The sequence below is a fragment of the Astyanax mexicanus genome, chromosome 4, assembly GCF_023375975.1.
Source record: "Astyanax mexicanus isolate ESR-SI-001 chromosome 4, AstMex3_surface, whole genome shotgun sequence".
In the NCBI taxonomy this organism is placed as follows: domain Eukaryota; kingdom Metazoa; phylum Chordata; class Actinopteri; order Characiformes; family Acestrorhamphidae; genus Astyanax; species Astyanax mexicanus.
This window is the reverse complement of record NC_064411.1, coordinates 34624572-34650096: the sequence shown is the minus strand read 5'-3', so window position 1 is coordinate 34650096 and position 25525 is coordinate 34624572. Positions and strand designations below refer to the sequence as shown.

Sequence of the window (25525 nt, the reverse complement as noted above, 5' to 3'; positions counted from 1 at the left end):
AATTCTCCCCTCACTAGACATCTTTTCTAGTTCTTTCTTTCTTTGTTTCTTTTTTTAATAGAATTGTCATTTGGAAAAACAATAAAAAATAAGGAATTGTCTTCCTTTCAGTGCAATTCAAATGCAAGTTTTTCTTAAATAAACAGAGTGTAAAAAAATATCACTCAACACTAATCTCCTGAGGTAGAGGCGTGTCGAGGAGAGCGCTGAGTGGGCGGGGCCAGGCTGAGCCTACCTGCGTGGCGGTTTGGCTGGCTTTGCTGAGCCATGTGATGCATGTGCAACAACAAGAGACCAGAGAGTAGACTGTGGTGAATCCTTGTGCGCAGCAGTCAGTGCGTGCGGCAGAGAAAAAAGCTTGAATATCGATATTTTTACACAAGTATTGCTCAATACCAATACCAGCGTTGGTATCGATATTATCGATATATGGATCGATCCGCCCACCTCTACTTTTTAGCAATTCTTGAATGCTTTCATGTTGCACAGCATGTAAATTTCCCCACCCATGACAAAGGTCACACCCTTGACTTGGTCTGTTCTTCCTCCTTGTCTGTTATTAATCCACATCCTCTACTGTTCCCACTCTCTGATCATAAGTTGATATTGTTTACTGCTCCTCTGCCTGTGCCACGCCACTCTACTCAAAATAAGAGTATTTCCTTCCGTAAAACTCTGTCTGTTGATCCTCTTCTCCTCATCCAGTCTATTTCTTCTGCCTTTCCTGTTGACGCTGCTCCTTCTTCTCCCTAAGTTCATGCTATGTTGTTAAATGAGGCTCTCTCTGAAGCTTTAAATGCACTAGCTCCTCTAAAAACCAAAACTGTGTCCTTTTCCACCCCTGCTCCCTGGTATACCCGTGAGCTTCGTAGTATGAAGCAGGTTGGTCGCCGCCTGGAGCGACTTTATAAGAAGTCAAAGCTCACCGTTCATGGTAAGGCTTATAAACAACATACATCTAAATACAGAGACGCCTTACATACAGCTAAGTCAACTTATCTTTCCAGCCTTATCAATAAACAACATAGCACTAACTCCCGTCATCTTTTTTCAACAGTCACCAAGCTCTTTAAACCCCCTGATGAGACTGTAGCCGCTTCCTCTGAACTTTGCAACACATTCTTACATTTCTTTGAATCCAAAATTGCAACTATTAATAACTCTCTGACAACTGCTACTTCTGCTACCCCTCTTCAATCTTCTCCTTCTACTCTTCCTTCTGGCTCTAAATCATTCACTTCCTCTCTTTCTGTCTTTAACACTGTCAACTCTTCCTTCATTGCTAATATCATAACTACTTCCAAGAACACAACCTGTTCTCTTGATCCACTTCCTACATCCTTAACTAAAGCCAGTCTACCTGTCCTGGTCCCTCACCTCACCATCCTTATTAATCAATCTCTGCTCATCGGCCAGGTTCCTTCAATCTATAAGATTGCCGCAGTAACTCCTATCCTTAAAAAACCGGGCCTCGACAGATCTGATCTAAATAATTATCGTCCTATCTCTAACCTTCCCTTTCTGTCTAAAGTTCTTGAACGTACTGTTGTCAGCCAGCTACAGGAGTACCTTTCTCTTAATAGTCTTTTTGAACCCTTCCAGTCTGGTTTTCGTCCATTCCACAGCACAGAAACAGCTCTAATCAAGGTCACTAATGATCTCCTTGTGTCTGCAGATGCTGGTGCTTTAAACATTCTGTTACTTCTTGACTTAAGTGCCGCCTTTGACACAGTGAGTCATTCCATTCTCCTGTCTAGGCTGCACGAACTGGGAATTGATGGTACTGCCCTCGATTGGTTTACATCCTACCTGACCAATAGGCAGCAGTTTATCACCCTCTCTGGTCACACTTCCTCTACCTCTGTGGTCTCTCAAGGTGTCCCTCAAGGATCTGTCCTTGGACCTCTCCTCTTCATTGTTTATATCCTTCCCCTTGGGCACACACTTCGTCGTTACAACCTGCATTTTCACTGCTATGCTGATGACACACAGATTTACCTTAACACCAAATCACTTAAAAACCCACCCCTTTCTCACTTAGAGGCCTGCTTGTCTGAAATCAAGAGTTGGATGAATCAGAACTTTCTTATGTTAAATAGCTCCAAAACTGAACTCATTCTCATTGGATCCAAGTCTATCCTTAAGAAAACTCCCACTCTTACTCTTTGTATCGATGGTGTAGCCATATCTCCCTCCTCACTTGTCCGTAATCTAGGTGTTATCCTTGATTCAACCCTCTCATTTAATGCTCATATTAACTCTATTGTCAAAATTTCATTTTTCCACCTGCGCAATATTGCTAAAATCAGATCAGCTCTCTCTCAGTCAGCTGCTGAAATCCTTATTCATGCTTTCATTTCCAGCCGTCTAGACTACTGTAACTCTCTCCTTTTAGGTATCAACTCTTCCTCCATTCACAAACTTCAAATGGTTCAGAACTCTGCCGCCCGTCTTCTCACACACACTCGTGCACATCACCACATCACCCCTGTCCTCCAGCGTCTCCATTGGCTTCCTGTGCAATATCGCATTCAGTTCAAAATTCTTCTGCTCACCTATAAAGCCCTGAATAACCTCACCCCTTCTTACCTGTCTGATCTTCTTTCTCCCTATACACCCTCTCGCTCTCTCAGGTCATCCTCAGCTGGACTTCTCACCATCCCTCCATCTACCCTCCGAGGCTTTGGTGACAGAGCCTTCTCAACATCTGCCCCTAGACTTTGGAACTCTCTCCCATTAGTGGTTAAACAAACCACCTCACTCTCCATATTCAAATCTAATCTGAAATCTTATCTCTTCTCATTTGCCTACAACCTCCCTCATGCTTTCAATGTCTGACTGCCATTGTACAGTGTTCACTCTGTAAATCGCTCTCTTATCTCAGTTTGTTTGTTCTTCTATTTAATCTGTCCACATACTCTCTTGTATTCTTGTGTTTTTGTTGCTCTTGTTGATTGTAGTGTGTGTGCTACGTACCCTGTACTGTAAGCGTCTTTGGGTTCTTGATAAAGCGCTATATAAAAATAAAGAATTATTTATTATTATAAATGCAAAGGCTATATTTACAAGTTAGGAAGCTGGGATTTCCCCACTGTTTAACTGTTTGGCTGTATTGAGCGTTTTGTTTGAGTGATTTTGCTTCAACACACACTGTTCTAGAGTTAAATCATAAACTGGAGAGCTAAAGCAACCGGTAAGCGTTAGCTTGCCGGTTAGCATTAGCTTGTCTGATAGCGTTAGCTTGCCGGTTAGCGTTAGCTTGCCTGTTAGCGTTAGCTTGACTGTTAGCGTTAGCTTGCCAGTTAGCGTAAGCTTGCCTGTTATCGTTAGCTAGCCTGTTAGCGTTAGCTTGCCGGTTAGCGTTAGCTAGCCTGTTAGCGTTAGCTTGCCGGTTAGCGTTAGCTTGCCTGTTAGCATTAGCTTGCAGGTTAGCGTTAGCTTGCCTGTTAGCGTTAGCTTGCCGGTTAACGTTAGCTTGCCTGATAGCGTTAGCTTGCCTGTTAGCGTTAGCTTGCCTGATAGCGTTAGCTTGCCGGTTAGCATTAGCTTGCTGGTTAGCATTAGCTTGCCTGATAGCGTTAGCTTGCCAGTTTACCGTTAGCTAGCACAGAGGCTACACTGCCCATTACTAAAGCCAGTCGATTAGATTCACTTATGCCAGGTTCACACTACACAAACTTTTAAGTCTTCAGTCATTGTGCTGTTCACACTACACGACTGGTTGTGCTGTAATCCTGAATCCTTCAGTTGTTGAGACTTTCACATTAACTTACATGACTGATTGGCAACAGAGGCAAATTACATTCCCATCGTGGGAAATCAGCGACTCACCTGGCTGCTCTTTAGAAACACGTTTTGTCAGGAGGACACACCTAAACTAACCACACACGACTAGCGATGCCATGCCATATAATCTATATATAGGAGAATACGCACTTGCAATGAGTCCAGCATGAACGGGTTCATATGAAGCAACTGAGCAAACTCAAGAGTTTATACATGTCTGATCAGTTTTATACTGAAATATGTACTTTGTCCTTAAACACAGAACAATGTCAAATGTTTTTGTACCATAGACATCTTTTTTTTTTTTATTATCATTTTAAACTCCAGTTATACGCCTTTTAAACATGCTCTACCTGTATCTCCAGTAGAAAAGTGTAAAACCGGTTTTCTTTAGATAAACTTAAATATACAAGCACACTTTAAGTCTTTTTAGTACAATAGATTATTCTTCTTTCTAATATTAAAGAAATATTTAGAACAAGTAGTTCATAATTATTTTTAATTTAAAGTTTTTAGCTTTTAGCTCCATTCACCCCTATTCATAGAGGACTCACTCATGGGCTCCCTCTAGAGTTTAACAGTCATTTACTGATATAACAGGGGGAATGATAGGGTGGCCAGACTCTCCATAAACAGCTCGGCTCTTTCTGTGATCCCATTGACTGTATGTAGCCGCTGCTCCTGACTCCTAGCCGCCGACTGAGCCAGATATTAAACATGTTGAGTATTTGCTGGGCGTCTGCGACTCGCGGGCGTCGAGTTAACCCCCGATTTGCCTCCGAGCAGAGTTTTTGTCAGCGATCAACAAAAAACTGTCAGTGACTGAAAAACTGGCCCAAAATCGTTTGGTGTGAACCAGTCATTACCTGTTGAAGCTGAAGTGAAGCCGTTCTCTGAAGCAAACTGAGCCCCTCAGCTTCTTTGCTGTGTGTCAGTAGGATGGTGGAATGGACACTAGGGGGAGCTCTAACGACTTCACTACAGAATAGCACACAGTGCTGCCCACAGCGGAGCCTGAGGCTTTCATTGAAAAATCTGCCTTGTGGGCGCAGATATCGGCCGATTATCTAAAAATTGGCATTAATCTGGCAGATATATCGGTCGATCGCTAATATAAATCTTCCTTAAGCATCGTCCGGCATTTTGACTGTGCCATTACCATCACTACTGTGCCAGCTGCCTCCCTCGCACAGCATCACTACTGCGGTATTAGTATTGCTGTTGTAGTGTGAGCCTTTTTCATCATTGTTGTTGTGTTGACCGCACCGCAACCATGCCTGCCTCGCCCGTCACATTTTAAAACTAATAGATATGTGTACTTGATATGTGCTTGAGAGCAAGGCCCAATGTCATTCCTCTTTTTTACCCATACCCCTTGTTTTTGAGTTTAACTCAAATTCTTATGGGTGAAATCCTCCCCCAAGAATTGGGACAACCCTTCAAGCACCTGATACAGATATAGCTATAGCAGTGGAGCACTTAAATTCAGCAACCTAACTGCTGATTAACTTTAGGGCATTGTATGTTTTCAGACAGGGGAGAGGTGATGCAGGAAGTCATTATCACTGTCCATTACTTAATTCTTCTGTGATGTGGAGCTAAAATTAGCTTTTATTTTATTTTTTCGCTCCACCTTAAATGCAGCAGCCTCTGCCATCTGTTGCACCATTTAAGGTGGAACAGAAAAGTTAGCTAGCTAGACAAACCAATAGCATTTTTTATGATGAAAATGGCCATAAAACATTGAAACTACACATTAAACTATGGTAATATTGTAATTATCATATATTTTAAGAAGGAAAATACTCAAATTTGTGAGTTCCTTTGGTCGCTTGTGCCGCAATCTTACCAGTGATTTCTCATAACCCTTGTTTGGAGTGTTCCTCTAAAAAAATCTCTGTTCGAAGGGTCATGTAGCCCTAGCACTACACCCTACCTCTTCAGCCTGACAAGAATCTGGACTCCCTACCCCTAGGCGTGAACGCACAACACAGGTGTAGGGAGAAGGGGTGAAATAGGATTGTGCCCAAGTCCCGTTTCTTATCTTGCTTGCAAGGACACAGGAAATGCTACATGACACATTATGGATGCCATATTTTGTGCCACAGCGTGGCTTTTTAACATTGTCAAAGTGCCATTGATGATTCTATGCAGCCAATGGCAGTTTGGCAAAACTAGACTTGTTGGTAACACATTTACAAATAGTACAAAAACTGCAGTGAAGGAACAATTCAGTGCATGTTATTTAAGCAAAAATACACGAGAGGGAGTGCTGTAAGGTGTAATATTGGTGCCAATATTACACGTTATAGCACGAAGCTCGAGTGTATTATTGCGATTATACCACAGTTCCATTATCGCTGTTTATTGAAAAATTTTGAGTTAAAGAGGACAAGAATATATGATATGTTTGGTTATAAACACCAAGAGCTGCATGGTTGCTAGGTTACCTGTATGTGGCGGAGTAATACATGGAGAGCTTTGGTTAGAGTGCATTACAGGTTGATAACGGCACTCATTGAATGCCTCTCAGCCGTTAACATTGCAGGGTCGGAACTAACTGTGGTATAACATAAAATGAATTCTAATGTTCCAATGCTGTTTAGAAATGTTTATGTTGTCTGGCGCATGGGGCTATGTGTCTGTCTGTCTGTCTATGCTAAGCTAGCAGGTTCAAACAAATCTAGTGGTGTTGTTTTTAAGGGCCATGTTTTCCTCAAACTAGGTGCAACTTCACCAACAACGAATACCTTCCAGCTTGGATCACAAAGACCAGAGAACGGTTCACTGCCTGTTACATTCAGCACTGACTGATCTCCTGTGCTTGTCTTTGCTCTTTCTTGAAGCAGACGTCTCGCTCCCAAATACTTTCCGAGACCCCCCGATGCCTGCTGTTTGCGGAGTGTCAACATTTACCCAGAGTGGACTGTGGACCAGGCGAGGGGATTAAGCAGGCTGGTTTATTTTCCCCTTTTTTTCGGAATGTCTCTTTGTGCCTGCGCCGCGGCCTTTAGCTCGCCGTCATCCCTCCGTCTGCTTTTGTCCTCCCCCGGCAAGTCTGAACCACCCAGAGTCAACACCCAGCCGGCCCTCAAAAGCAACAGCCTGAGTGGAATTTCAATCCCTGTCGCAACAGCGCTTTAAGGCCACGTTACCGGCTCTTCTCATTAAGCAATTTGAGCCCGGACCCCTCCAACCTGGGGTCATGTGTGAGTAGAACCGTTGAGAGAGGGAGAAAGCTGGAGCTGGAGTGTTTATTTCAGCCTGTCTGTGTCAATCATCACGCTGGTCTGACTGATGTCTGCTGCTGCTTTACACGTTGTGTGTATGTGTGCGTGTCTTTTTTTGCCTTTTTTTGGCCCACTGGCTAAGCCTTTGCATGTAATCCTCATTTATCATATGCATCATACCATGCGACAGTGATTTGTACAACCCCAAATCAGACAAAGACATAATTTGAGACTTAATTGTTAATTTGCAGAAGCCCCTTAAAAGATATTTTGGCAACGAGGACACCAAGCGATGAAGGGCCTTATCTTACACCTGGCACAAGGTGCATCACAATGCTTACTGCTATCTTTCTTTCCACCAACAGTTTATTTTTATGCCTTGCTCTTTCAATGTTTAGGCTGATGGGTGTAGTTGTCTGGAGGTGAGGTGTGTTGAGGTAAATTTTTTGCCTATTGCTATCCTGGCAATGGAAAACACAGGTGCACCACTGACTGATTAAAATCCTGACAACAATCAACCATCAGACATTTCCATCTTGAAAACGCCTGTGCGCCCTGCTTGTTACACTTACACAAGGACACTCAGCAGTGCAAAAAGCCAGCTTTTACATTAACAACAAACAGAATGCAGAACTATATAACATTGCTGTGCCTGTTCATTACGTCCTTGCGCACCTTCACAGTGTGAATGTGATGCATAGTTAAAAAAATAGCAATCTGACAAATCTGGCACCTGGAACTTAAAGGGAATGGCAAGTGATATGCTGATTGGTTAATTTCATATAATGCCCAAAACACACCCATGATTAAATTGTGAGAATTAGAATGAGAATTAGTACTGTTTTTGCATATTTCGAGTCATGCAAGGTGTACTTTTCCTGTCGTTACAATAGCAAAGACACACTGTCACACCCTAAAACCCTAAATTTACTACTTGCCTGTAGATTGCTAAAATAGGGCCTGTAGTGTTTCAGGTGTTATTTTGTTCCAGTCTTCCTGCAAACGCGTCTTAAGGTGTGCAACAGTAAGGGGTTGTCTTCGCATTTTATGTTTTAATGTTCTTCAAACATTCTCTTGTACTTATGTACAAGCCATGACTTTATAATGTGTGCAGCATGTGGTTTTGCACTGTTTTGTTGAAAACAAGGAAACAAAAGACTTTTTTTTTTTTTTTAGAAAAGATGATGCATTGAAGGCAGTGTATGTTGCATTAAGATCTCAATGTACTTTTCTACAGGAATTCTGCATCACAGAAGTGATGATTTTTAGATTTGTCTGAATAAAAATTCCTTTTCATCCTTAGTCCAGGGCTTACAGCATCTATTCTTTTACAAAACGTCTGGAAAACTCCTTTGTCTGACCACAGTGCACATTCCTATTGTGTGGTGGTCTATCTGAGATGCCTCCAAACCCAGAAGAATTACTGGCACTTCTGAACACGGTTAAAATAAGGCTTCTGTTTTGCACAGTAGAGTTTTGAAATGTATTTGTGAATGTAACTCTGTATTGTAGTGCTTGGCAAAGGTTTGCTAAAGTAATCCCTTGCTCATGTGGTTTTATCAGCTATTGCTAAATGATGGTTCTTCATTTCAGAGCTGGCTGATGGATTAGAGATACTAATACTGTATAGAAGTATTACACACAGTAATATATTTTAAGTGTTTATTTCTTTTATTGTTGATGTGGCTTACAGCTAATAAAAACATAAAAGTCAGTATCTCAGAAAATTAGGATATTATATAAGACCAATTGGTTGTTTTGGCATCTCCATTAAAGTTATCAGAAGAGGGAAGCAGTCTGTGAAAAGTCTTGGAGGCTGTTCTACGATGTTCCGACCACCAGACGGCGCCATTTGCACAATATTTTATTGAGCAGTCTAAATAGTTTAATCAGTTCTTGAAGGCCTACAGTCATGATCAGAGAACCTGCTGCAGCACCTGTTAAGATGGTTCTGAAGTGATGACATTTAGTGTTGTTCCTGAGACCAGAGAAAAAAAAATTAATACAGTTAGAACTAAAAGATCATTTGACCTTTTTTGAAAAGTTTTTCACCAGTCCAATTAGCACTTTAACCAACATTAGAAAGAGTTTTTGATTTTGAGATAATAGTGGAACCCCTTTTAGTGCTTTACAGAACCATTTTTGCCCTGTAAGTGTATTTTGACTTGTAATAATAGTAGAACACTTGTTGCGCTATACAGAACCAAACATCTGAGAAGGTGCCATGCAGAGCATTTTGCCATTTTCCTGGTTAAAAAATCTGATACTGGTTCTAAGACTTTTGTAATGATAGTGGAACTCTTTAAGCTAACATCAGACTTGTATTTTATTTACCTGTGATAATGATGGAACCAGTTTGGTCCCACATAGAACCATTTTAGGCATCTAAAGGGCTTATTTTACTTGTAATGATGGTGGAACCATTTCCAGTAACGCAAGGATTCCCTTAATCAGGCAAAGAATCATTCAGGCACCTAAATGGTGTTAAAAAGGGGTTCTTAGACTTGTAATGAGGGTGAAACCCTTTGAGATACCAGCTGTCCAGACAGCAAAGCAGAGTACTAGAGCCTTCTTTCAGCTGTACCGCTTTCTGCAATAAACATATTATTTCACACTAATACTGTAAACCAGGGGTCGGCAATCGGTGGCCTGCGGGCCACATGTGGATGTGAGGTTTGAATGAAAGATAATGAAAAAAAAAAAAAAAATTGCTTCTCTGGTGAGCTCTTCTTTACAGTCCTCCCCCGTCTTTCTGTCGAGCTCGACATGACTTTAGTTTCCACTTGTTTTTGTTTTTCCACCTGTTCTTGGGCTTTCTATCTCCTTAGAAGGGCGTTTTTTCTCAGCCATGTCCTAGTTCACTAGCCGGGGCAGCGGTAGTGTATTGGACCGCGACCCTGATGTCATGGGTTTGTTGCTGAATTGCTGAATGCTGAATTATTATTATTATTATTTTTTATAATTTAGATTCTTCTAAGTAGCCTTATTAAGCTTTGAAGCCAGATTTTCACACTCTTGGTATTTTAATTTCAGTGTCTTCATGAGGGAGAGTCACCTGGAATAGTTTTCTCGTCTTGAAGGAGTTTCTGGAGGTGCTAAACAATAGTTGCTGCTTTTCCTTCACGCTGTGAAGCTCCAGCTCATCCCAAATCACCTCAAATCACCATCTCAGTTAATCAGGTTTAGATCAGGGGATTGTGGGGGACAAACCCTTTTTTTTTACTGTTTACTACATAATTCTATATGTGACCCTTAATTGTTTTCATGTCTTTAATATTAATCTACAATGTGGAAAATAAAATGAGAAATTTTGACTGGTACTTTATATTATTACATCTCTTTGTCATTGTATGTATGTAAATGAGCCCTGCTCATTGTTGTTTTTGTCATTTTTGCAAAGTTGTTTGAGACCATTTCCATTACTATTTTAATGCTTATTAATGAATTCAATAAATAATTAATGAATTAATAATATACACTGCTTCTCTATTACAACCACTTTATTTCCACATCGGTTCTCACATCGGTGAGTGTATAGGTGAAACCACAAAACACACTACTGCTGTAAACACACACACACACACACACGCACACTTGTAGCAGCTCGTTCCCACCTCGTTAAGTCCACTGATCTCAGGTCCACGGTTCAACACACACCTACACACTTAAACCCACACACACACACACACACACACATACATACATACAAGTAGATCCGTCCCAGAATTCTCTAATATACAAATCTGTATAAAAATATAATTTAGAGAATGTGTGAGAGTGTGTCCAGGAATCCAGGAAAATATAGCTAGTTGCTCACGTGCGTCCACGTGCATTTTTTAACGTGTTTCCAAGGGTAAAAAAAAATGGACAAATAAAAACGCAACAGCAAAAAAATATCTAAATAAATAAAAAGACAAACGAAACAAAAACGAAACCCTCCAAACTGCCGAATAAATAACTGAAGACTGAAAATGCGTTAAGGCTTCTCGTTAAGAGCGCACACAGGGGAAGGAAGGGGAATGTCATGTGACATGTGTCATGTGACCATGTGTTTGTCTGTCTGTCTGACTGTCTGTTTTTCTGTCCTATGTTTCTCAGCTCGCACTCGTCGCCATGTCCACGAGTCCGAGTGGGTGGAAAGAGCCGTGGTGCAGGAGCCACGAGCCCACCTGCGTCAACAGGCGAGCGTACCAGTGCAGTCCACTGCCCTTGTGCCCTTCCGTCTCTGTTGTCGTCACGTTGGTTGTCGTAGCACTCTTTCCCAGCAGCCAGTGCGGCCTAACCCAGGCCGCCACCGCGTAGCTCAGCCTGGCGGGTACAAGGGCCGAGTGCGCCAACCAGTGCTGCTCTACAGCAGCGTAGCACGACGCCAAAACCTGGTCCACCACCACCGTGCCGTGCACGGTCACCGGCGCATACGCCCCCTCGTGCTCCAGTTCTGTAGAGTACACCCTCACAACACGTGCGCTCTGTAATACACGCCCAACTCCTTCCTCCGTGATCCCGTCAGTTACGAAGACCTCATGGCCGACCTGCACCCTGCTTGCAAACCTTGCGGACATCAGTGAAGAAGATGAAGAGGAGGAGGAAGAGGAGGAGGAACGCACAAACAGCAGGTGCGCAGGAGTTAGCACCAGTCTCCTCACAGGCTCCGCCGTCTCAATGACGATAAACTGCCTGCGTGCACGCGGCGCCTCGTCCATGAACATGATGAAGTCGCTGAAGACTGCTCGCCCTTCCTCATCCGCCGCCAGCACACGGTCGCCCACACGCAGGTCCCTCACGGGTTTCGTCCCCCCGTCCTCCAGCTGCACCGTAGCCCAGCCAGGGAAGCAGCCGCCGGCCTTCACCGCCAGCGAGTTTTCTAACAGAGAGAGTGAAAAAAATCATATTCAGATTCTTTATTTTACCTTGAATACTGTAGCATTTACATTTCAGCTTCTAATTCGAATTCTTTATTCCACCTTAGATATGGATTTAGCCTTTCTTCGAATTGATCTATGCACCTTAAATGACTACAGCATTTACATTTCAGCTTCTAATTTGAATTCTATGTTCTACCTTAAATGGTATAGGATTTAGCATTCATTCAAATTCACCGTTCCATCATAAATGTCATACCAGTTACATTTTAGCTTCTAATTCAAATTCTATGTTCCACCTTAAATGGTATAGCATTTAGCATTTATTTGAATTCACCATTCCACCTTAAATGACACAGCATTTACATTTCAGCTTCTAATTCAAATTCTATGTTCCACCTTAAATGGTATAGAATTTAGCATTCATTTAAATTTACCGTTACACCATAAATGACGCAGCATTTACATTTCACCTTCTAATTCAAATTCTATGTTCCACCTTAAAAGATATAGGATTAAGCGTTCATTCAAATTCACGGTTCCACCTTAAATGACATAGCAGTTACATTTCAGCTTCTAATTCAAATTCTGTGGTCCACCTTAAATGACATAGCAGTCGCATTTCATGCTTATTTGAATTTCCTGTTGCATCAAACATAACACAGCGGTTTTATTCCAGCCTCTAAATTAAAATCTCAATTCCACCCTAAATTATGCCGCGGTCACATTTCAGCTTTTAGTTCAAATTCTGTTTTAACTTAAAGACACAACAGTTGTTTCTGTTCGTTCAAATTTTAATTCTCCATTCCACCTTAAATAATTCAAATCTCTGTTCCACATTAAATAGTGCTGTAGTTACATCACAGCAAATTCTCAATTCCACCTTAAATTATTCGACACTCTATTTCACCTTAAATGACACAACAGTACTTACTGTTCATTCTTTTTCGAATACTCCTTTCCACCTTAAATAATTTAAATCTCTGTTCCATATTAAATGGTGCTACATGCCAGCATCTAATTCAAATTCTTAATTCCATCTTTAATCATTCAACACTCTGTTTCACCTTAAATGATACAACAGTAGCTACTGTTCATTCTCATTTGGATTCTCAATTTCACCTTAAATAATTCAAATCTTTGTTCCACATTAAATGGTGTTGTAGTTAGGTGCCAGCATCTAATTCAAATTCTCCATTACACCTTAAATGGGGTATTTTTTGTTCCACCTTAAATGATGCAAAATCTTGCTTCAAATTTAAGTCGCACTGCAGTTAAATTCCACGATCTGATTTTAAATATTCTATTACACCTTTAATAAGAAATCTGTTTACATTCTGCTTATATTTTAGCTTTTAAATGAACCCTTCGTTTCACCTTAAATAGTGCAGCAGTTACATTCCAGTTTCCAAATTCAATTAAACAATTGGTTCTTATTTAAATTTTCCATTCCACCTTAAATGATGCAAACATCTGTCATACCTTGACAAGGTAACCTGACAGTTACATGCCAGCATTTAATTAGAATATTTCAATCCACCTTAAATGAGAAAGCAATTGCATTCTAGTTTTTAATTTTAATTATTTGTTCCACCTTAAATGATACAAACCTCTGTCTTCCTTATCAAGGTAAATTGGCAGTTACATGCCAAAATTCTTATTTAAATTTTTAATTCCACCTTAAATGATGCAAACGTCTGCCACACCTTGACAAGGTAACCTGACAGTTACATGCCAGCATTTAATTTGAATATTTCAATTCACCTTAAATGGGAAAGCAATTGCATTCTAGTTTTTAATTTTAGTTCTTTGTTCCAACTTAAATTATGCAAACCTCTGTTCAACCTTTTCAGGGTAAATTGGCAGTTACAATGCAGCATCTAATTTAAATAGTCCATTCCACCTTAAATGGGAACCATTTATATTCTAGCTTTAAAGTTTAATTATTTGTTCCCCCTTAAATAATGCAGCTCTTACATTCCAGTTTTTTTTATTTTATTAAATTCTATGTTTGGCAAATTGAGTTCTGCATCTCCCTTTTTTATCCTAATTTTATTTTCCATATTAAATGATGCAGCAGTTGCTTTATAGATCCTTTTTAGTTTCTCCATTACACCTTAAATAATGCAAAATTTTACATTTAAAGTTACATTTCAGTTTATTGGATGTGCTTCTTATTCTTATTCGTGCCAGTCAATTTAAGGTGGAGCAGAGAATTTATAAAATGAGCCATCTAATGTCCTAAATTAAATTAACATATATATTTGCTATCTGTGCTTAATTTGTAATCATACACTATGCATCCAGATGTATTTGGACACCCCTCCTATAATTTGTGAGTTTAGAAACGACCCATAAACATTTCCAACAGACTCCACAACCCCAGTCCCAGAAAAGAGAAGAGCAATCCTTTGGTTTAACTTATATCCTTAGTGGTGTTTTCCCAGACAGGGATTAAGTCTAGTCCTAGACTAAGCTTCTCCTTTCAATAGGAAATCTCTATTCAAAAGGCTGTGTAGTCCGAAGACTAGGCTTAATCTCTGTCTGGGAAACTGCCGTTAATGTCTAAACACACACAGGGTGTCCAGATGCTTCTCCGCATTTAGGAATTCTGCTACTTTAAAGTGCCCACAGCCTACATTTTCCTTAAGAGAACATTAGTGTGAGTTGATGTACCAAAAACATCTGACAACATCTGTGGCCTCTCGTTCGAGCTCTATCCCACAGCTTTCATCACCCACTGAGGCTCTGCTGTAGACCAGAGGTTTCTACACAAACAGCAGTGAAAGCAGCACATCATAACTGTGGTTATGTTGTTACCTAGTAACAGGAGACAGGAGAGTGCGTACATCTGTACGAGTTCGGATGAGTTCGGCCATGACCTCAGTTCTGTGTATGACCTCCAATATTTCAGTCATATTTCGGTTTATAGTCTTTTATTTCAGCCGTAACATTAAAACAGCCTGGTCCCCAAAGGTGTAGGAGCGGATTTGACTTTGGGGGGACACATTTGCTAAAATTAATCAAAGCTCACCCTATAGTGACTTAGATCAACATTTGCAGAATTACAGTTAATCACAAAAAACAAAAAAAAATCTGTACTTCTATTTATTATTAGTTAAACCCAACCGAACATTTCATAGAGATTTTTGGCAGCAGTTAATGTAAACGTTAGATAACCCAAACCTTCCTAGTCAGTTACCAGAATGAGACATTTATCCAAAGTTGTTTTTATTGCAATATGTTGTCAATGTAGCGACTCATTGCTATCATCACTGACCTCGCGTGTAAAGCCGGTGTTGTGCTTTTTCTGCAGCACCCCTGCCAGAAAAAGCACCCCCTCTTAGGAGCATGTACCCATGTCTTATTGGCTTTAACTTTACTTAGAAAATGAAAATACCCAAGATACTATTCTAAGCTATGCTGACTCGTATGAAATAAGGAAAAAGAAATGTCACCTGCAGTCTCTCCTGAGAGGGGGTAGTAGTGCCTAAATCTGCACCCCCGCCATGAAAAGCACCCCCTCTCGGCGGCGCGTATACACCGTCTTCTTGATAAATGCGGAGATAATTGCTTTAGCTAACTTTACTTAGAAATGCGGTCCCAAGAGGGGTTGCTTTTCATGGCGGGAGATCAGATTTTGGCGCGCCTTTACAATAAAATATCACTATATCTGATATTAGGTGGGATATGCCCCCCGGTTCCTACCCCAGTGCTGGTCCCCCTCATACTGACAAAGACAACTGCCAAGATGCACAAGACCTCTGAAGTGTCCTGTGGTATTTGCCACATATCTTAAAACTAGCAGAAGATTCACCCTACAAGACCTGCATGATTTCTGCAAACCACTTTTCTGTGTTCAAACTTTACTCACAAGAAACCAATGTTGATGCTCCCAAGCCGCCCCCTCATATAACTTTTCATGATTGATTTTCTGTTATCCTACGCCTATTGGCAGGAATAATACAGGGTAGTCAATCAGACATAGTCAGAAGGACTGGCTTAGAGCATCTCTAGGCATCTCCAACAAGTGAACTGGCAACAGGGTCATGGGTCATCTGCTCTTGTCATAAAATCCTCATTTCAGTGTTCCAAAATCTAGTAGAAAGACTTCCCTTCAGAGATAGTTACTGCAGCCAAAACCAACTTTTTTGAATTTTAAATTATGATTTCTACCTACACTACCTACAGCCCTCACAATTTTGTAAATATTTTATCATATTTTTTGTGGGACAATGTTGAAGATATAACACTTTGATAGTAGTATAACAGTGTTATTTTGCTGTTCCCACTACTAAGTAAAAATAGCCAAACTTTGCCCAATTTTTCACACTATAAGGCACACTTAAAATCCTTAAATTTTCTCAAAAGTCATCAGTGTGCCTATAATTCGGTGCGCCTTATGTATGAATTTTACCAGTCAGGTTGTAAGAAGCAGTAAAGTTACTCCACTAGGTGATATCACTCTGGGTTCCTCAGTGTAGCTCTGTCGAGCAGCATTAGCTAGCGCTAGTGGTTAGCCACTAATTCTAATGCTAATAATTCTAACAGAAGCAATTTACTCACCCAAATAAACAGTTTTCACAAGAGAAATCTGTGTAGATTTACATCCAGCGCTCGTTTGACTTCAAAGTTTTTTTTTTTAGAATTACAATTTTGTTTACTTAACTTAGCTTTGGCGACACCTTTGTTTCTTCTAGTGTTGTTTTATGCACCTTATAATTCAGTCCCCCTTATGTATGAAAATAGACCAAAAAATAGACGTTTATTGATAGTGGGCCTTGTAATCTGGTGCACCCTATAGTGTGAAAATACGGCCGCCATTTTTCCTCCTTGGTGAACTGTTAAATTTGGTATTTTAGATACAATTCTCTCTCACCAAAACACATCTCCAAGATGGCAACTGCCTTGATAAAAAAAACTGAAGATGAAGGTGATGGACTGGTTTCTTCAGACCTAAACCGTGTAAAGCATTTGTGGGGCATCCTCAAATGAAAGGTGGAGGAGCACAGGGTCTCTAACATCCACCAGCTCTTTGATGCCTTCATCCCTAGGACTTTTATGACATTGTTTATGATTGGGTTAATTGGGTTATAATTCAGATAATGGGAAAAAAAAGAATAGTCATTTTAAAAAGAAGAGTCTTATAGTTTTTAATCTATATTGAAGCAATACACTGACATGCCAAATGTCATAAGACATTTGTAGGGATAAGTATCATGTCCCATGACTTTTGCCATGTCCTATGGTAGCTAAAGAACGCTCCACTGACCTGCGGGTTATGCGTGTGGGGCCTCCTGCAATGAATGTGGAAGTGATTACTGCCAGAGTCGCTTCTCTGTCCTACGGACAATTTTAGCCAGACGCCGCCGGTCACGATCATTACCCCCCGCCGCGCGGTCCACTGCGACGTATTTCCGGTACATGCGAGACTTCTTTTTATACTGACCTCCATTGTAAGTTAAGAAGTTTTTTTTCCCTTCTCCTGTAAAGTTGGCAATTTGGAGACACAAGAATATATCACTGAAAATATTGGCAATGCTGGTGGTAACACACTGGTACAGACTGGGAAACTGCAGTTTGACTGCAGTTGAAATGTAAATGTTGCACATTTCCAGCCTCCTTAAACAGTGAGCTGCTAATTGGAAAGTGAGGCTGTATTGTCATTCTAATGGGCCTTTCAAAGAGTCCATTTATTTAGGTGCTTCTGTATGTGTGTGTGTGTGTGTGTGTGTGTGTGTATGTGTGTGTGTGTGTGTGTGTGTGTGTGTGTGTGTGTGTTTGTGTCTGTGTGGTGTGGTGTGGTGTGAGTGAGTGAGTGTGTTTGCTCAGGTGCAGTGTCTCCAACACACACACAGAGTGCATGGTGTAAATGTAGCATACACACTGCTGAGCTCCTCCTGCAGAATCTCCATACGTTTGCATTGCAGGCGCAGACAGACAGAGTTGTGTATCAGACTGGGAAACTGTGTGTGGATTGAGAAAATGCTTTAAACACACAGAATCCCTTAATCCTGGGGTCCTGTACTGGATGCATCTGGATTAATTCAGCCAGTGGTTAATTAAACATCTATAGTGTTCAATTTTTGTTTGTTCCAAATTGTAAATTTATGCCTGAAATATTGTTGTGTCGCTTACTGTAAAGTCTATAAACTAAATATTGGTGTTTTTGTGCTTTTTTTTGCCAGTTTGTTAATGCAAAAGTGGCCTTAATTAAAAAGTCTGTATGGTTAATTATTTATATGTGTAAATGGTACAGTATAGTGCATTGCAAAGTACGGTAGTATTAAAGTATTAAATCTTTGCTGTGGTTCATAAATTTTCTAAATGTACCAGGAACCTACAACAAAACAATTTATGGAACACTAAACTATAAATACAGCTTGTTTTGAATTACTTGTATTTTTATGATTTCACAAATACCAATAATCTGCAGTTTACAGCCAATCAGAATATTTCTGAATTTAACTGAATTCCTTGAAAAGTTTTAAGCTTAGATTGTATATTTTTAGTTGTAATTAACAAACAAAAGTGAAACAAACAGAATTATGCATAAATCAAGTTGAGATTTTCTATTTCAGATTAACGCATAAATATAAAGCACATTAATAAGGAAAACACCCGCTGGTTAAAATAATAAATATGGGAGCGTGTACAAAGCTCATAGTGGTGTACGTTTACAGATGAAGCCCCACCCTTTAACACAGACAAACAATCAGCTTGCTGGTTGTGCTGAGAGTGGGGGATGGTCAGGGGAATGCCACCTTCCATATGGAGATCTGCACAAGTGCGGTAGCTATAAAAAGCCATTATTGAGCCAATCCTTTAGTCACTTCCTATTCAAAATCATCGACTTCAATAACTATCCAACAGCATTGCAAAGATGGCTGCCCAAAGTGAACTGGCTTACTTATAAGGAATTGTCCGAGACCCCCAGCATCCATTAGCAGATATTGTTGTCTCTGGCTAGGATTAGCTAGCATTAGCTAGCTTTCTAACCATCTTGACCAATACACTCCCACATGGGAGAACATGAACAGTTCCTGACTGAAAATTTGTAAATGATGCTTGATGATACTTTTTGGTAAATTAACCCACACTAGTGTTAGAACTGTTCTTTACATAAAACACTAAAGGGTAGAAGAACAGGAGGTCCATAGAGGAGTGTAGAACCCACCTGCTTTAACGGAGCAGTGGATGTGAGCTTTGGACTCGTAGTAGACCCAGTCGAAGCCCGCCTCTACAGCCAGTCTGGACAGCATTCCGTATTTGCTCTTGTCCCGGTCAGACGTGGTGATGTCCACCGCCCGGCCCTCGTAATGCAGAGACTCCTCCAGGTGATTCCCGTCTTCATCCCACCCTTCGGTCACTCGCAGCTTCACTCCCGGCCAGTGATTCATCACCGAGATGGCCAACGAGTTCAGCTTATCTTTACAGCGCTGAGAGAGAGAGAGAGAGAGAGAGGGATTGGGGTTAAACAGGAGCAGAACTCTAATTCTGGCCTCAGTATAAACTCCGTTAAACTCATTTACTCTGGGCCAGTGTTGCAGAATGGCATGGTGCCAGCTCCAGGTCCAGCTAACGTTCTGAGCTACGTTCAGCTTATGTCCTCAGAGTAGCTGTTTTATTAGCTATAGATTTTTTTTAGTTCTGCAGATCAAGTTCTTCTACCAACCTCTCAACTAGAATGACATATGCATGTAATATCCATTATATAATATTCTTAAAGGCTATTATAATCTATATACTCTTATAAAGGCTATATAGTAAAGTAAATTATATCTATTTTAAATATTCATCTAAATTTGCCATCTACCTGCTTGTCAATCGCTCTGTTTGTCATTCTATATATCTATCATTCTATCAGTCTGTCTGCCTGTCTGTCAGTCAGTCTTTTAGTTAATCTGTCTTTGTCCATTAGTCTTGCCCTCTGTCTACCTGTCTATCTATCTGTCCATTATTCTGTTTATCTGTCTGTCTGCCAGCCTACAAATCTGACTGCATGCCTCTCAGTCTGTCTGTCTATCTGTCTGTCCAGCTTGCTTACAGTCTATCTGTCTGCCTGTCTGTTTATCATTCTATCTATCTGACAGTCTATAAATCGGTCCGTTATTCTGTTTATCTGTCTGTCTGCCTGTCTAGAAATCTGACTGCATGCCTATCAATCTATCTGTCCACCTTTCTAACATTCCATCAGACTGCCTGTCTATCTATTTCTCTGTGTGTCTGCATATCAGTTTGTTTGCATGTCTGTCTGTTTAGCTTTCTATCTCTCTGTCAATCTTACTTTCATACTATCTGGCTGGCTGAATTTCTATTGGTGTGTCAGTCTTTCTGTCTATCTGTCTGTCATATCTACTTTTCTGCCTGTCTGTTTATCATTCTGTTTTGTCTATCTGTCTGCCTGTCTACAAATGTCTGTCCACCTTTCTAACAGTCAGTCAGACTGCCTGTCTATCTGTTTCTCTGTCTGTTAGCCTATCAGTTTGTTTTCATGTCTGTCTATCTGTTTAGGTTTCTTTCTTTCTGTCAATCTGACTTTCATACCATCTGTCTTTCTGTCTTTCTATTATTCTGTCAGTCTTCCTGTCTACCTGTCTTTATGTCTATCTGTCTGCCTGTCTGTTTATCATTCTATCTGTCTGACTGTCTATCAATCTGTCCATTATGCTGTTTATATGTCAGTCTGCCTGTCTACAAATCTGACTGCATGCCTGTCTGTTTATCTGTCTGTCCACCTTTCTAACAGTCAGTCATGCTGTCTGTCTATCTGTTTCTCTGTCTGTCTGCCTATCAGTTTGTTTGCATGTCTGTCTATGTGTTTAGCTTTCTATCTCTCTGTCAATCTGCCTTTCTGGCTGCCTTTCTATTGGTGTGTCAGTCTTTCTGTCTGTCTGTCCTGTTTGTCTGTTAATCTACCTGTCTGTATATCATTCTGTCTGTCTGTCTATTTATCCATCATTATACATCAACTATATCATACTGTGTTGTTGGTGTGGCGCAGTGGACAACACCGCTGCCTGTTGTGAGCCACATCATGTTGGAGACTGGGGTTCAATCCCTGGTCTGGGTGACTATACTGTGCTACACCAATAAGTAAGACTTGAGCAAGACTCTGGATAAGAGCCTGTCTAGCAATCTGTCTGTCTTACCATCATTTTGTCTGTTTGTCTGTTCTATCTGTCTGATTTCTGTCTGCATATCAGTCTGTCTAGCTCTCAATTTGTCCATTTGCCTATCAATAGGTTTATCTGTCTATCAATCTACCTGTCTGTCCGTTCTGTTTTATTCTGTCTGCCTGTGTAAGAATTGATATGTCCTTCATTCTATCTGTTTTTGCCTCTCTATCAATAGTCATCAATCTTCTTGTCTCTTCATCAGCCTATCCAATTGTCTGTAATTTTATCTGTCTCTCTATCGATATATTAATCTGTCTTTCTCTCAATAAATCTGTCTGCCCATCTTGTCTACCATACTGTGAAGCAGTTTCCCAAAATTTAAGCCTAGTCTTGGACTACACAGCATTTTGAGTTGAGATTCTCCAATGAAAGGAAAACACAGTCTAAGATTGGGCCTAATCCTAATCTTATGCAAAAAATCAATTCTATATGTCTGTCTCTCTACAGACTTATAGAACATATAGAATCTCTAACTCTATATTTTTCCGGAGTTCAGCTCAGACAGGGGAGTTTTTGTACAAATAAACCTTAAAAAATAATTGCTGCTACTTACATACTACAGCACCACTGGCATTGCATTTAGTCCAAAACAAGAGGTAATCAGGCTACGGGAGAACCCTACAACCCCTCACCACATCCACCTCTACCGCCATCACCAACCAGCACCACCTCTCATTTCTACTGAAGAAATCAGCCGAGTACAACATCCCAGCCATACTTAGAGTATTACTGACGTCACGGCCAATAACAGACGCGCATCATCAGCCTCACCAATCACTCCTGACCCAGATTAGCAAGCAAACCAGGAGAGCAGCAGACACAGCAGATACATAATTTGACCAAACGTTTTGAGACACCTGCTATTGAAACAAGAAACTGAAAACAAGGACTTATCCTACAATCCGTTTGTTGGAGTAACTGAAAGAGAAGGCTTTGTACTCAATTGTGGAGCAATAGCTGTGGTGGATGCTGGACAATCACCACCCCACCTCATCCCAACTGCCAATTCCCAACTCATCTCAGATCCACAGCTTCACAGCTTTAGTTCAGGGGGCTTCATACCCCTCCAGCCCACACCTGGCATTAGGCCTGGTGCCACTTATTTTGTGTTTATCTGCTCTACAGAGTCCTATTCTATTGACAGTACTTCTCTATATGGTCAAGTACATACTTCTGCTACTTCTAGCAAGTTCAATTAGCTGAAAAACCGCTATTTGGACATGTAGCCTAGTGTATAAAATAATGATAAACAAGTCCAGATCACTTCTAATTTAACATATACGATAGCAGCATCCCACAGATTATGCTATAAATAAGAACATGGTCCAGATTTTAAGAGCAAAGCCCAATTAGTGCTGACTGCAGGACCTTACACAAATTATAAGAGCTAAAATACATAATAATCTAAAAACTATTTTACACAGCTACTAAAATAAATTTAAAAAATAGGTTAAAATAAGGCTGCCATAAATCTCTATAAAATATTTTTTTACAGATTTTTTTACAGACATTTGTTGTCTTCCAAACTGCAGAAACTTACATTTGCAGTCTGAGGTCTTTTAAATGCCATGATAATAAAAAACTGACAGAATATATCTGTAAAAAAAAACAATTTTCTGACAACTGTAGTGCTTTTTACAAATGTATTCTTTCACATTTTTATGTTTATTTGTTTATCAATGGACCTTAAATCATGAAATATACCAGTTACCATCAGTAATTTTGTGTAAAATTGCATAAAATGTTGCTATTTGGTAATTAAAGAATATAACGATACTTAAAAATACCCAAAAACCTCCAGCCAACCACACCGAAACGTTGAGTTCTTTAAATATTGAATAATACAGTTAACATTACAGTTTCAGAAAAACATTTTTTTTTATTTCTAACTAAAGACAAATCTCAGAAGCACCCCTAAGCATCAATGGAGCACTTATTTCTTTCAATATTTTAAAACCACATAATGTAACACTGTTTTTTGACAGACAGTAAATGTACAAAAACTCAGTGTACTTTATCATCTCAAAATATGAGGTTTTTTTTAGTTTTTGAAAGACAGTGTGTTGAAAACTGTAGTTTTCTGGCAGCAGGATCACCATAAAAATGTATGTAACTGTAACTTTAGATTTTTGCAGATTTTGCAAATTTCTTGTAGTGCTATAAAAGGCTATACAATATGAAAGATATGAATGGTACATTTGTGTAAAATTATGATAAATGTTGCTATATTTTTCAATCTAAGAATGCTTTTAATTTTCCAGTTAGTTTGTTTTTTTAATTATTGCCACCTAAATGATTAAAATCAGCTAAAAACAGATTATTCATGTATTCCATTTATAGAGCATTTTATATGTCAATAAACTGAGGGTGCCAGAAATTTCCACTTTTTACAAATATTTTCTGTCACCCCTGCAACCATAAAAATACTATTTTATATGTGTTTATGTCTATTTTAAAACAGTAAAATATAACAATTATTTATTCCATTTGTAAGTTTTTTTTATCAATATATTCTTGTCATTTTAACCCAAAAGAGCCTTTGGTGACATATGTGTGTCACAGACTCTTTAAAAACTGTGTAAAGTTTAATTTGATTTATTTGATCTAATGTATAGAGTATAGTGTGTTGAGTTAAAACATTTTAGCAATTTGCCTGCTTTAGTATTTAGGCTCTAATGTGTTTTGGAGATTTTCTACAGATAAATACAGAAAAAAAGCACTATCAAATGTACAGTATATACATCTCTGGAAAAAAATAAGAGACCACTTAAAAATTATGAGTTTCTTTGATTTTGAAAACCAAATTAAAAAACCTTTGGAATATAATAAAGAGGAAGATGGATGATCACAAGCCATCAAACCAAGCTGAACTGCTTGAATTTTTGCACCAGGAGTGGCATAAAGTTACACAAAAGCAGTGTGTAAGACTGGTGGAGGAGAACATGCCAAGATGCATGAAAACTGTGATTAAAATCCATACTCTTCAAATATTGATTTCTGAACTCCTAAAACTTTATGACTATGAACGTGTATTCTTTGCATTATTTGAGGTCTGAAAGCTCTTTTTTTGTTTTTTGTTATTTCAGCCATTTCTAATTTTCGGCACATAAATGCTCTAAATGACAATATTTTTATTTGGAATTTGGGAGAAATGTTGTCCGTAGTTTATAGAATAAATCAACAATGTTAATTTTACTCAAATATATACCTATAAATAGCAAAATCAGCTGCCGCTAATTCCCCGGATGCGTACCTGTGTCATCAGCCTGTCCGCGTTGGTGTTCTCTTCATCTTTGAAGATGATGTCAGGGTTGTAGTTGGGCGTGAGCTCCTTAAAGCGCTCGGAGTTGCGCGTGATCTTGCCCTCGTATTTGCCGCTCGCGCCCAGGGTCTTCTCGGCCACGTTGGGGATGAACTGCTTGTAGGCGAGAGGCGTGAGTTTTTTGGGGTGTCTGCGCCTCCCGTAGCCCCGGCCCGGACCGCACGCGAGCCCGCAGGACGCGAGGAAGAGGCAGAGGAGCAGGGATGCGCGCGCGATCCTCCTCATCAGCAGCATTGCGCTCCGGCGGTGTCTGGAGTCAGGGGAGATGTCAGGAGCGCGAGCATGAACTCTGCCGGTATCTCCTGCTGTGCTGTTGACCTGCGCTGTCTCTCTGTTCACTTTCTCTCTTAAACCGGTATCCAGTGATGAGCAGTGATGAGCAGCTGGTGCAGGGTGGACCCTCTCTCTCGCGCGCAGTCCCTCACTGTCTGTCACTGAGCGCGGACTGAGTGAGTGAGTGAGTTCGGCTCGCGAGGCTCAGAGACTGACAGGCTTAGACCCGTATGAGCGCAGACAGCCTCCCTTTAACTCCCTTTAACATTACAGCCGCGAGCCCAGCAGAGGAGGCTGCTTATTGGCCCAGCGGGGGTGGGGATGGTGGTGGTGGAGGTGGAGGTGGTGATGAGGGGGGGGGGGGGGGGTTGGTTGGGTGTATAGCTGCTGTGATGTTACTCCACCTCAGAATGCTGCATCCTCCCAAGACATACCTGAACACTGAACTCTGTGCATCTAAAGTGCTAGCCTCATCTATCTATCTATCTGTCTGTCTGTCTGTCTGTCTGTCTGTCTATACTATGCACTTTGACTAGAGATTTCCAGAACCGAAAACATTGTCTAAAACTAGACTTCCTAAAACAGATCCCTGTCCAGGAATCTGACCCTGAATAACCTTACAATAAACCCAACAGAACATAAAATCAGTGGTCAATGAGAGTCTGCTTGTAAAACTCTATATAACATTACAATAAACCCCCCAAAACAGAAATAAAATGAGAATAAACCCAAATAAACATACAGTCAGTGGTCAGTGAGAGTGTACTTGTAAAACTACATGTAATTACCTTTATATAACATTAGAATAAACCTACGGTATGTATACTTGTAAAATTCTATATAATATTTTAATAAAACCATATAAACATAAAG

General features: G+C 40.2%; 2 protein-coding genes across 2 annotated transcripts in view; one reads left to right on the top strand and one right to left on the bottom strand.

Annotated features, from left to right (window-relative positions):
* rbm33b (RNA binding motif protein 33b) overlaps positions 1-10369 on the top strand; it is a 76573-nt gene extending 66204 nt beyond the window's left edge. The window contains exon 16 of the mRNA XM_049478612.1: positions 10050-10369. The gene's annotated coding sequence lies outside the window, so the exon portion shown is untranslated. The remainder of the gene's footprint in view (positions 1-10049) is intronic.
* Positions 10370-10498: 129 nt separating this feature from the next.
* Positions 10499-24911, bottom strand: shhb (sonic hedgehog signaling molecule b). The gene is made up of 3 exons (XM_007253009.4): positions 24311-24911; positions 19056-19317; positions 10499-11880 (listed from the first exon to the last, which is right to left on the bottom strand). The coding sequence occupies exons 1-3, from the start codon at positions 24611-24613 to the stop codon at positions 11111-11113; spliced, it is 1335 nt and encodes a 444-aa protein (XP_007253071.3). The 5' UTR covers positions 24614-24911; the 3' UTR covers positions 10499-11110.
* Between the last annotated feature and the right edge of the window lie 614 nt (positions 24912-25525).

Excerpts from the sequence above, each read along its gene's own strand:
- shhb (XM_007253009.4), bottom strand. The coding sequence starts at position 24,613 with ATGCTGCTGATGAGGAGGATCGCGCGCGCATCCCTGCTCCTCTGCCTC. Across the intron at positions 19,318-24,310 it reads CGGACAGGCTGATGACACAG|CGCTGTAAAGATAAGCTGAA; the intron begins GTACGCATCCGG and ends TCTCTCTCTCAG. Across the intron at positions 11,881-19,055 it reads CCACTGCTCCGTTAAAGCAG|AAAACTCGCTGGCGGTGAAG; the intron begins GTGGGTTCTACA and ends TCTCTCTGTTAG.